Source organism: Natrix helvetica (assembly GCF_964273705.1).
Source record: "Natrix helvetica genome assembly, chromosome: 7".
NCBI classification, from domain to species: Eukaryota; Metazoa; Chordata; class Lepidosauria; order Squamata; family Natricidae; genus Natrix; species Natrix helvetica.
In genome coordinates, this window is record NC_138558.1 from 56,779,392 (window position 1) to 56,791,721 (window position 12,330).

General features: G+C 38.9%; 2 protein-coding genes across 4 annotated transcripts in view; one reads left to right on the forward strand and one right to left on the reverse strand.

Moving 5' to 3' along the window:
• PPID (peptidylprolyl isomerase D) overlaps positions 1-4,663 on the reverse strand; it is a 161,498-nt gene extending 156,835 nt beyond the window's left edge. Inside the window, exon 1 of the mRNA XM_081959659.1 lies at positions 4,526-4,663. The gene's annotated coding sequence lies outside the window, so the exon portion shown is untranslated. The remainder of the gene's footprint in view (positions 1-4,525) is intronic.
• Positions 4,664-4,742: 79 nt separating this feature from the next.
• FNIP2 (folliculin interacting protein 2) overlaps positions 4,743-12,330 on the forward strand; it is a 65,852-nt gene continuing 58,264 nt past the window's right edge. The window contains exon 1 of one of the 3 annotated variants that reach the window (XM_081959650.1): positions 4,743-5,106. In XM_081959650.1, the coding sequence (XP_081815776.1) occupies positions 4,994-5,106 (113 nt within the window). In that variant the 5' untranslated portion in view covers positions 4,743-4,993. Of the gene's footprint in view, positions 5,107-5,644; positions 6,000-12,330 lie in introns of those variants that run through there. The other 2 variants (XM_081959651.1, XM_081959649.1) reach the window with 2 other exon arrangements.

A 12,330-nucleotide genomic window follows, 5' to 3' on the forward strand; every position in this document is an offset into this window, starting at 1 on the left:
TATTATATTTCCCTGGATGTGAGAAGGAAGAAATATGTTTTAAATTGAGAATAGCTCTCTGTGGCTTCCCGCCTCCACCTCCTTTGTCAATGGGTCATTAAGAAGGCCAAGCCAGTCCCTTTACATAATAAAGAGTTCTCCCCTTCAGCTCCAGGGGGATGGGAATGAAGGCATGATAATATAAGCCTTTACTCAACTGACCACATGGCATCTGAGAACTCTTGATAATTCAACCAAACCTGGACTCAGCCTAGAGAGTTGCCCCTGCATGGGCCCATGTGAGTCTGACAACCAATCAATACATTTCTTACACAGGAACAGGAAACAGAGGTGGGACTGAACAGGTTATAAAAAGCCTAGCAAGCCCCTCCATCGGCCCTTCTCTTCTTCTCCACCAACCTTGAAGCATGTGATCACCTTTTCTGTTCAGGACTCAGGCCATGTGGTCCTGTCCACCATTAAAACCATCTTTCCAAGCAGCCTCCATGTCTCCAGTGTCTTTTTCCCCACTTGGAGCCAAACCCAGAAGGACATTTCTTTCATCACAGGGAAATATAATATTCTGCCTTTTCAATATTTCCTAGGATATTTTATTTTTCTGGGAGAGGGCTGGATGATAACTTTACACAGTGTCTTTGGCTGGTTTTGGATTTCGTGTTGGGTGAACCCAGGAAATTAGGTTATTTCATTTAACCTAGCACTAGCAGTTTGAAGCATTCATTAGCAACCCAAAGGCTTCATTTGCACTCAAAGCAGTGCTTCTCAATTATTTTCTGTCATGCCCCCCCTAGGAAGAAGAAAACATTTCGCGCCCCCCCACCCCCGCGCGACTGTAAATAGTATGATTTGTCTATAACAATTATTGTTCCAAATCCAATTACAACTGCAATGATATGATATAATCCTTTCCTTGTCCTATCAACAGGATCAAACAAAAATACAGTCCAAATGTTTCCTATAAATAGGACATGTTATGAACTTTAATAGTGAAAAAAAATCTTTCAAAGTTCGAACCCTTTTAGATAAAGGATAACACCCACCAGATACAAGGAACTTTGAGATTTTCAAAAGACTTTTTAAAATGCTATTTCTGTTCCTTGGGATACCGTGTTTCCCCGAAAATACCCCAGGGGCTTATATTTTTTTGACCCACGAAATATGGCCTTGGGCAGCAACGCAGCAGCCATGAGGTGACCAAGCTTATGAGCAACCGCCCGGCAACCCCCCTTTCCAGCCGGGTACAGCGCCGCTGACCGACCTAGCAGTACCTGGAAGGCACCAAGCAACGCGAGCACCTGTTTGCCGCCCTCCACCTCCCGCGGCTCGGTGCCTTCAGAATGCCCCTAGGTGAGTGAATGGGGCTCTGCATGGCTGGAGAGGGAAGTTGACAGAAAGAATGAAGAGACTTTTAAATGAATTTATACTCATAGACCACGTTCAACAGTTTGCTTTTCCTCTCCCCGCTCGCGCGAAGGGCATCTGCGCTGCTGGCGCCGTCCGCCGCTTGGGTTTTTTTTTCAAAGCACGGAGGATTGATGCCGCTCTGGAAGTACGCTCTATGGTTGTACAATCTGCAGCCCACAACCATAGAGTGTACTTCCAGAGCGGCATCCATCCTCCGTGCTTTGAAAAAAAAACCCAAGCGGCGGACGGCGCCAGCAGCTCAGATGCCCTTCGCGCGAGCGGGGAGAGGAAAAGCAAACTGTTGAACGTGGTGGCGGGACCCCGCCTGTTGCTCCTGGCTCCTCGTTTGCACCCAGATGGAAAGGGAGCCTTCGCGCCCCCCTTTATGGAGCCTCGCGCCCCCCCTGGGGGGCGCGCCCCACTATTTGAGAAACACTGACTCAAAGCAACACATGATAGGATGTGTTTTCCCCTTCGAAGTCTGTAGCCAGCAAGATAAAAGGAAAGTGAGGCACATTGAGACCAAAAAAATAATAATAATCAGATCTCATAGACATATTGGTGAGGGGAGTAACCAATCCGTAAAAACATTTTGAAGTCCTAAGTAATCAGAGAAAGTGTATTTGGTGAACTGAAGCTAAGAAAAGCAAATTTCTATGGTAGGGATCATTTGGAAAGTGTTTGAAAATAAAAGTGCTAACACTAATTCCTTTATACAAATTTATGATGTTGGAAGAAATCCAGTCCTTCTGGGTTCGGTTCCAAGTGGGGAAAACACTAGAAACATGGAGGCTCCCTGGAAAGATGGTTTAATGGTGGACAGGATCACATGGCTTGACCTCCTGAATAGAAATGGGGGATCACATGCTTCCAGATGTTGGGTGAAGAAAAAGAGACCGAGATGCTGAAAGACCCTGGTTTTATGCCCTCTCTGGCCTTTGATCTTACCTTGTATTTTGATTGGTTGTCAGACTCCCATGGGGCCATGCAGGGGCAACTCTGTAGGCTGTGGTTTGAATCCAAGTTTGCTTGAGCATTGCTTCTTCCCAGGTGCCACGTAGTGAGATGGGTAAAGTGGTATCTACTATCACGCCTTAATCCCATCACCCTGGAACTGAAGGGGGGAGATTTTTGCTATGTAGAATGCTCAGGCCTTTCATGGCCCATTGACAAAGGTGGGGGCTATTAAGAGTGAGTCTGTTTCCTGCCTAAAAACATGTTTCTCCATTTCTTATCCAGGAAAATATAATATTCTGCCTTTTCAATATTTCCCAAGATATTTCATTTTTGTAGGAGAGGGATGGGTTTTAACTTCCTACAATGACACAAGTGCATCTGCAATACTATATAGAGTCCTGATTGCCACACCATATTTAAAACTGCATATATTAGAACTAATGTGTAAAAAGTACAGAAAAGAGCAATCAAAATGATTGGGGCTAGTTGACTATTTTCTATAGAAAAAAAGCTATAATATGTAAGACTTTTGACTTGGAAAACTTCAAAGGAGGGGGATTAGACTGAAATGTATACAATTATCAATCACATGGATATGCGAGGTAGATTTTCTTACTGCTCCAACATTAGGGTCAGGAACTCAAATATAGATTAATGCTTAGGAAGGAGTGGGAGTTAAAAAAAAATTAAAGCTTGAGAATTAAAATTTACTATTCAGAATTAGATATATGCACAGTATGAAAGATAGATCTATGAAGGCTAGAAGATTCAACATCTCTGAATTAGAAGATCATGCCTCCAAATATTAGTCATAAAGGAATAACAGCTGGATATGTCCTTTTCTGCTTGCAAGCAAACCAGAGGTATCTAGTTATCTACTATGACACATAAAATGCTGAATTAAAGAACCTTTGTCTTGATCCAGCAGATCTATTTTTATGTTTTTCAGATAGTTTTAAATTAAAATTCCCAGGTAAAATGGTCAGTAAGTTTAATGTATTCATATGTTGTACTATAAGTTTTCAAAATTAACTAACTCAGGGGTCCCCAACCTCCAGTCCGTGGACTGGCACTGGTCCATGGCATGCCAGCAACCAGGCTGTGCAAACAAGCGAAGCCCCATCCGCAGGAGGCAGGCAGCACGCAAAACCACCACTCCTCTAGTCCATGGAAAACCCTCCTTGGAACCGGTCCCTGGTGCCCAAAAGGTTGGGGGCTGCTGCTTTAATTGATTCAGTAGGGTATAACTTTGATAACCATATATAGAATTGCATTTTATTTGTATATCCATATGATAGTTTATAAATACATATACAGTTTAACTTTGTTAAGTCCTAAGCGATTGATTGCTGCCTAACTCAGTAATTTCTGAGTGTATGTGTAGTTGGGATAGAGAACAAATTATATACTGGAGTTCCTATTATAATGTTGTGATAATGATTTAAAAACCATGGCTTGATTCTCTATCAGCTCTGATAACATGTCCCAGGACCAATAGATTTTGAGTTGTGGTTTATTTTTTCTACTATTTTTCAGCACTTTACCATCATACATTGATTTACCTTGACAATTCTCTATAAATAAACTTGTAGCCAGCAAAAGTATTTTGAAAAGGGGATACTTGCCAAGTGACTCATATTACTTTCAGGCCAATTTATTTTAAAATTAGGATTTGGCCTCTATTTTTTTTCTTTCAAATTAAACCTCTGAAACTTGAGCTCTAGAATCCTGACCATCACTAGAGGTCAGCAAAGAATTAGATTGTTCTGTTGCTATCTAACAATCAAACAACTTGTAGCCCAAATCTGATAGCTCCATCCTTATTTCTTATTTGAAAATTCTGTTGACAATCAACAAACTTTCTTAGTTTTCCTCAATTCACATAGATATTATAGTTCTTGTTCTAGTACCCTCTAACCAATATGGGATTTAGCAAGGGAATCCATATCAATATGAAAAGGGTTATTAAATGTGTCCCCTTTTAAAGTATTCACCTCCAAAAACTGGGACGAGCCACTCCCAGTTGCGTTGTGATAAGGATTCGTAACTGCAAAATATTAGGAGCGCAGAAATAAGCATCTTTAGTATAATTTTCTATTCCTTACGAGGAATTTCAAAACTCTTCTAAATTAAAAAAAAAAACCCTAAGAAAGGCCTCGCATACCTTTAACACTAGCTTTCAAAGCTTTGCGCCCAGCTTCAGCAAAGCTTAGAATCCCGGTGACAAAGACAGACGGGGCGTTGCGCGTTTGGAAAGATTGCAAGATTGAGATGCCGAGCTCTGAAATCGCAGCCAAAGGCTGAAGGTGGGGGGCGCTGTATGTGCGCTACGCGTGAGTCTGAACAAACACTTTCAGCTTTTTCCCTAGTCATATGACTGATCGGCTCCATTAATGCCAGTCTAGGAAAAAGAGGGAGGCGCCTGCCCTGTTCCGAGAGAGAATGAATTAAGTAAGCTCGGCTTAGCGCAAGTCTGGATGTCCAGCTTGGAGCTGGCATGGAGCTGGCATGGGGGCTACTACTGACGCTGCAGAGATAGGAGGTCTTGGTCGTGGCTGGCTGAGTGATCTGTCGCTGGTGTGCCCTGGTTCCACTCCCATACTCCGCTCAGCTCAGGAGGAAGCGCAGTAGCATGGCTCCGACGCTGCTCCAGAAGCTGTTTAACAAAAGGGGCGGTGGCCGGCTCAGTAGTGGCGACTCGACCTCTTCCCCTTTTAGACTGTCCAAGGAATGCTCAACCTTCAGGTGAGGAAATGCAGTCGTTATCTTGAGTCTTCCTTGGTGCGTTGGTCATTCTGATAGAACATCCACTGTCCAAAACATGGGACCCGGGAGCGCGTAGGGAGTACTTTTTCTCATCTATATCCAGTTCTTCTTATCCTCTGTAGACCTTCCATGTTCTTCAGAGTCTTACTTTTATTATTAAAAGTGCAATATGTCTTTTGTTAAATTAGCCTAAATCCTAACTCCAAAAGGGAACGATCTTGCGTTCTATAATTTCCTGCTGGTCGTTTCGGTTTAAGAGAGTAAAGCACTACACCAAGAAAAATCTGGTTGTAGTTTAGGGTTTTATTCTTTGTAATGGCTCTTAAATGGTTAAAACATGTTGCACATGTTCAGTAACTGTAATGGTCCTCATGGATAATTTCGGGAGTTAGAATTCTCTCTTTGGAAAGACCTTTATTACGGTATCTCCTTTAAAGTACTTAAACTAAGTCTTATAAATACATCAGAGAAGTCTTAATTAATTCAATAAGATTGCTTAATAGACATACACATGGTTGTGCTCTTTATTGGGTTTGGTCTACATTGAACTTCCGAAAACATATCTAATATAATTTTTTACAATTTGGAGCATTCCCCTCAAAATATGGATTTTCACTTCATCATTCCCAGTGAACCTCAACAATAGTTATACTAGCTGGGGATGATGGGAGCGCAGTATATCTGGAAGACAATAGGCTGGCCTGATTTAAACTAGTGTGATGTGATGAACAAGAAGGAGACTTTATGCTGCTTCCCAGCTTCAAGGATAAGATTGAAGTGAAAAAGCAAAGGAGAGGGACAGCAGAGAAAGAACATGTGACTGTCTCTGGACGCTTTGAAGAAGTATGGGATAAGATTATAATTTTCTTGTGGTAGGACTACTACATGATTACTGTGTTTTACAACCATTCCTTTATACCTTTATAAATATATGTCCCACTGTGGTTACTAGACTGTTCTCCTATGCAATTTAGCTTCAATTAACAGTGAGAAAGCAGGCTTATATGAAGTTCCTATTTATGAAAAAATAATAAAATGTACTTCCTGATTCGTTTCTTCTAAATATGTGCATGTTTTCTATTGTGATATTATTTTTAAATTTTTTAATGTTCTGGTTCTGTCATCTGTTTTTATCTTCTATTATACCAATATGTTCCTTGAATGTAAAAAGTAAGTTGCTTTTGAATGCGTTGAGAATTCTGTTGACTATTGGCATATTTGAACAATCTAGACCCACTCAAAAATATTTGAATTAGGCTGGCAATTACCATAGTATTGTATTTTATACATAATTATATTACAGCCATAATACAGTAGAGTCCCATTTTCATTATCTTACAGAATATCAAAATGGAGTTGTACTGTGAAAGCCTTTATGCGTCTTAGGTCCAATAAATGAAAATAGGGAAGAGTGTGGGATAAAAATGACCTGTAAGAGTGTTGGGTAACACTAGATAATAATAATGAAGTCTGTATTTTTATATCACACTTGTAGAATGCTACACTTGATGGACCTAACATGCCCAAAGAGTCTTATAGACAATTGCTTTTTTCCCTTCTGAATATGCATATATGCATGCATGATACAAATGTAATACCAAATATAAAAAAAAAGAAACAGCATAATTCATTTTTGTCTTCTAGCCTATAATAAATGTATGTAAGTGGCATAATTCTACATTCTCCTTGCAGGCACTCACACAAAAGCCATATAGTATCAGCTTTAGGGACAAAGCAATAAACAGCAATAAAAGCTGCATAAACCAGAGATGGGAAGGAAATAGATGAGTTGGGCTATGTGATATTCCTAATAGTTTTAACATTAGCAGAAACAAAGGAACTCCTCTCCTCCACTTGAACTAGATTGCTGAGGGGGGGAGCACGGGACGATCAGATGAGTATTTCTGTTTAAAATGATTTGGTTCTTTTATTTAACACAAGTTCCAAAGTAAGTCTGTTGCTTAATTAGAGGTGTAGTGGATGCAGTCTAATAAAATGCATTTTAAATGCTGTAAGTTAGCCTGTCTATTAGAAATTATATAGCCAAATGAACCAGTTAATAGTCACATTAAAGCATAATGCCATCCATGCACTGTATGTTCATTGAACAACATATGGAATTCATATAGGAATTAGTGGCCATCACTTTTCACACAATAGCTTTGGATGCTGAAGTTTTGTGTGGTATGGCTTTGTGCATTTTACGAATAGGAGTAACAATCTTCACTTCTATTATAGAGGTATTTCTGTTTTTAGAACATAAGCAGTTTCTAAAATGCATAACAAGTTTAAACAGTTATCTTAACTATTGTTTTCATATTGTAGCTCAGTTTACATGTCACCATAAACTACCATTTTGAATGAGCAAATAAGAATGTTGTTGCAAATACAGCAGCCTTGTTCTGCTTGGGTCTTCTTAAGGCTGCAATGGATAAACAATTCAGGAAGCTGGCATTCATGGTTTGTTTGATATAATGTGCAATCCAAGATATTAAACTTGGCTTTTTGTTTAGCTGGAATAAGCAAATAAGTAATTCTAATATTTGATCTTTGTTTCTTAAAAAGAATACAAGCCAGGGCTCCTGATTCAGAGACAATGATAAATCATAGATAAGGATTTCATAGTTTATTCAGTTGCTTTCATTGGTAGGAGCAGTCAGGTAGGCATAATTGACATGCTTATTCATAAAGAGCTAGAATTCTGGTTATACAGGCAAATCAAACTTATCCTTTCTTTTAACCTATACTTTTCAGATATCTACCTCTATTTGCTCTTTCCCTTTCCCTTGTATTTGCTGAATAAATGGTTTAGAATTTGGTTATTCATTTCTTTTGGGAAAAAAGTAGTCAAGGCTAGAGTGATGACATCACATGTGTAGACAGTACACTTTCACATGACATCCTATTTCATTCTTTGTGACTGTTTATCTTGTGATCCATTTGCCAGATTCTGCCCTTTTGATCTCTCTGGCTCTGTATTCTATATTGCATGAAAAATAGGATGCATCTGGGAAGTTCATATATAGATAACAAATGTTTTTTACTTTTACTTTTTCGCCTGCAGCACTTTGTGCTGCCTTTTTTCTAAAGGTAATAAATACCCATCTACAGATTTTCTTAATTCCTTTTAAACTATTGAAATTACAGCAGTGGCATCACCACATCTGGAAATTGCTAATCTCAAACTTAACTACTGTATGCATAATGTATCTGTGTGTCTTAAATCTTCACATATTTAACGTTAATGAATGATTCAAAGTTCTAACATATTAGAGTGATAAAACATCTCAGTATAAACATCTACATCTTCGTTGTCTTTAATACTTTAGTTATTGTTATTCAACTTTCTGTCTAGAGAATTCTTTGTCCTGTTAATAGCTTGCTTTGCTATATGATTTTTTGTAAAGATAGATATTCAATGTATAAGAGGTTCTATGCAGGCAGTTAGCCAAGATTGTGTCTTATTCTATATCTTCTCTAAAAGAGCTATATGGCAACTTGAGACTTAGTGGTTCAACATTTTGTTTAGGTTTCCTACATGGTCATGTACCTAATACATCTTTTTGTTGTCGTGTGCATATATTGTCATGTAGCTAATACATATTTTGCTTATGGTAAAAGGAAGGGAAGGGCATAGCAACATACATTCCTTTAGTTCCTTATAATTTGGTAATCAAACCAGTCCAGCTAGTTGTGATATAGATTGCCAGATATAAAACTTGGAAAGTATGAATTATCTGTATTCTGAAAGAAACATTGGCAGACACTGACTTTTATTTTATGTCTGATATTGTAAAAGCACATAAGATTTTTTTCACTGTAATTGTTTACTGGTATTCCTAAAAATATTGGAAACAAAATGAGATGATCCAAATACATTCTACCTTTCAAGTTTCTGACAAAGCAATGTACTTAGCAAATGAAACACCAGTATTTAATTCTTCAATTTGCCATTTCAGATTTTATTCAGATTTTTCATGAACATTTTATATAACTTCAATTAAAATAGAATGCCCTTTAACATCAGATGAAGAGATTGACAAAAGGAGCATATCTTTACAAGCATCTCACCAAGCTCAAGGTTGACTCAGCCTTTCATCCTTCCAAGATTGGTAAAATGAGGGCCCAGATTGTTGGGGGCAATATGCTGACTCTGTAAGCGGATTAGAGAGTACTATGAAGTGGTATAATGCTAAGTACTATATAAATGCTTCAAGTTAACTCTGCTTTGTACAATGTACCCTTCATGACTGTATTGTAATTCATACATCTTCAAATATTTAATTTCAAAGACCACTTATGTTACATGGGTAGATCACTGATGACTATACCAACAAAAAGTATGGAAAGTAATAAACAAGAAGGTTTGTCAGTCATAATCAAAATGTATTTTTTAACATCTAAAATTTCACATTGGAGTGTTTGAAAAACTTGCTTTTAATACATACTAATGGCAGTTCATGAGCTGCTAATATCATGGCTTCCCTATTTTTCTATTTACAGAGCATATACCTACATGCTAATCAGCCAACCCTTAACAGCATATAATTCACCAGATCTGTAATTTGGATTGAAGCAGACAAAATAAATTGTAACATAACATTGTAAATTAGAATAAATCAGAATAAATATCGAGCATCATAATACAATCATTTATAGACTAGGAATCTAAATATTGAACAAAGTAGAACCCATTACAGGTAGTCATTACTTAAGTATGGTTATTGAGTGTGGCAACTGTTGCTAAGCAACCTTGTCTAAAATGTGATGTCACGTCACTATGCCAACTTAACAATGGCAGTTGCAGCAAAGCTAACTGATGTTAAGTGAATCCTGCATCATTGCAGCACTCTGGCTACGTAATCTCCATTGTGACATTGTGTCAGCTAGTCTATAAATCAGGGGTGTCCAAACTTGGCAACTTTAAGACTTGTGGACTTTAACTCCCATTCTGGGAGTTGAAGTCCACAAGTCTTAAAAGTTGCCAAGTTTGGACACCCCTGCTATAAATGGTTGTTTTATGAAATTGGGTTGAATTTGTGTTTTGGAAGCTGGAGTGAATGTCAGAAATGGTGATTACAAGACCATGGCATACTGCAGCTTCATAATTGCAAGTGAGTTGCTAAGTATTTGAATCATGATCAATGCTGCAGCAGCTACAAAGACTGGTCCTAAGTCCCGCCATTCAGCACGACCAAAACCAGTCGCTGAACGAATGGTCTTTCAATGAGGCTCCCTGTCAAAAAGGCCATGAATAGCCACAGCAGACTTGCCATCAAAGAATCATAGAATAACCAGATTTGTACAAAGAGTCTACCTTTTAACAACCATAATTAGAAATGGAAATTGAGTCATTAAGTGAAGCAGTTGCTAAGTGAAACCACAATTATGCTTCTGATTTTACTTCAGCTTTCCTTTACTTTATAGACCTGCAGAGATTATAAATATGAGAATTAGTCATGAAGTTAATTTTGTGTTGTTGTTATAACTGCAGACTATTTAACTCTGAACTATGTAACTGCAAAATATATAACTTCTTTGCCTGAGATTTTTCTGCTGCCAGCATAATCACGTTGGACTTGGTGTGTAAATGAACAAACCAAACAACCGCTTATTCTTTTAAAATCTTTTTCTCACCATTATCTCTGTTCTGTCCCCCTCGCAGGCCAGACAGATTGGAGAGAAAGAGATTTGAACAATGTACTTTGAGTAGTGTGTCTGTGACTCCCACTCTCAGGCTGCCAGCATGATCACATTGCTTTCAATGTGCACAAGAGCAAACAATTTACTTTCTTGTAATCCCTCTTTTCAATCACTCTGGTCTCCAGGGAGGGAAAGAAAGAAAAACATAAAGTCAGGCACAGAACAACACATACAGATTCTAATGACAATCATGCGATGATACTTGTGTCATGCCATAGCAACTACTTCTGCACCCTCTTGCAATCCATGGCACCCATCTCCCATCCAGCCATGCTTGCACCGTGGCAACAGCCTGCACACCCTCCCACATTCCACAGCATCTCGTGGCTGCATTTGCCATGTGACAGCCACACACACTTATGCACACACACAAACCGCCCCTCCACACTCTGCAGCAATCACCTACCCACTGGCCTGCTTGTGAGCTGCCTGAGACATGTGGTTTCCTCATTGTCTTTGCTGTGGGAAGCTAACCAGAAGTCCCAGGTCACAATCATGTGAAGTCCTGGATTAATGACCTACAGTTCTTGCTTAACAATGGCAACAGGGACTGCCAAGATTACCATCACCAAGCAATGCAGCCATTCGGCAGATTGTATAACCACATTGCTTAGCAATGGAAATTTTGGTCCCAATTACCATCATTAAGGAATATATTATTATGAATGGACTCAGACTGACTCTTCCCTGACTTATTGCTTTACAGGTAGTCTTCGACCACAATTGAATGCAGAATTATGTTGTACCTGATTTCAATCATAAGTTGAGGCATTGTGCGACTGGATCAAATTTTTAAACATTTTTGCAGCAATCCATAATCAAATCAATTTTCCCCAATTGGGTTTTTTTTGCCAGAATTTGGAAGTAAACACCAGAAACTGATTTTAAAAACAGTGCAAATTGTGGTCATGTGATTGTGGGATGCTGCAAGATAGCTGTAAAGTGAACTATTTGCCTAGCAACCAAAATGTGGACATGGATGTGTGAGTGGGTGCAGCTGTTGTAACTTTTAAAAATGGATTGTAAGTAGCTTTTGAGGAGTCTTGACATAATTTCAAATGGTCATTAAGCAACCAGTCCTAAGTTAAGCACTCCCTCTATAAAAGAGAGGAGAAGAAAAGCATAATCAGATTTTAAAGATTCTGTTATAGACTATTTCAATGAAGTATAGTTCTACTCTTCCTGTGGAATCAGTTTCCTGATCTGGTCAACCTCATAAGACAAAAAGCAATGGATGGAAATTAATCAAGGAGAGAAGCAACCTAAGGTGAAACTTCCTAACAACAAGCAGAACAACTTGCCTTCAGAAATTGTAGGTGCTCATCACTGGAGGTTTTTAAAAAAGACTGGACAGCCACCTGTCTGAAATGTATAGGATCTCCTGCTTGAGCAGGGGGTTGGTCTAGAAGACCTTCAAGGTCCCTTCCAGTTCTTTTCTGTTTGATTGGGCTGACACCATCTGGCAGCCAGCTTCATTGCTGGCTCAGCCTACAGTACAAA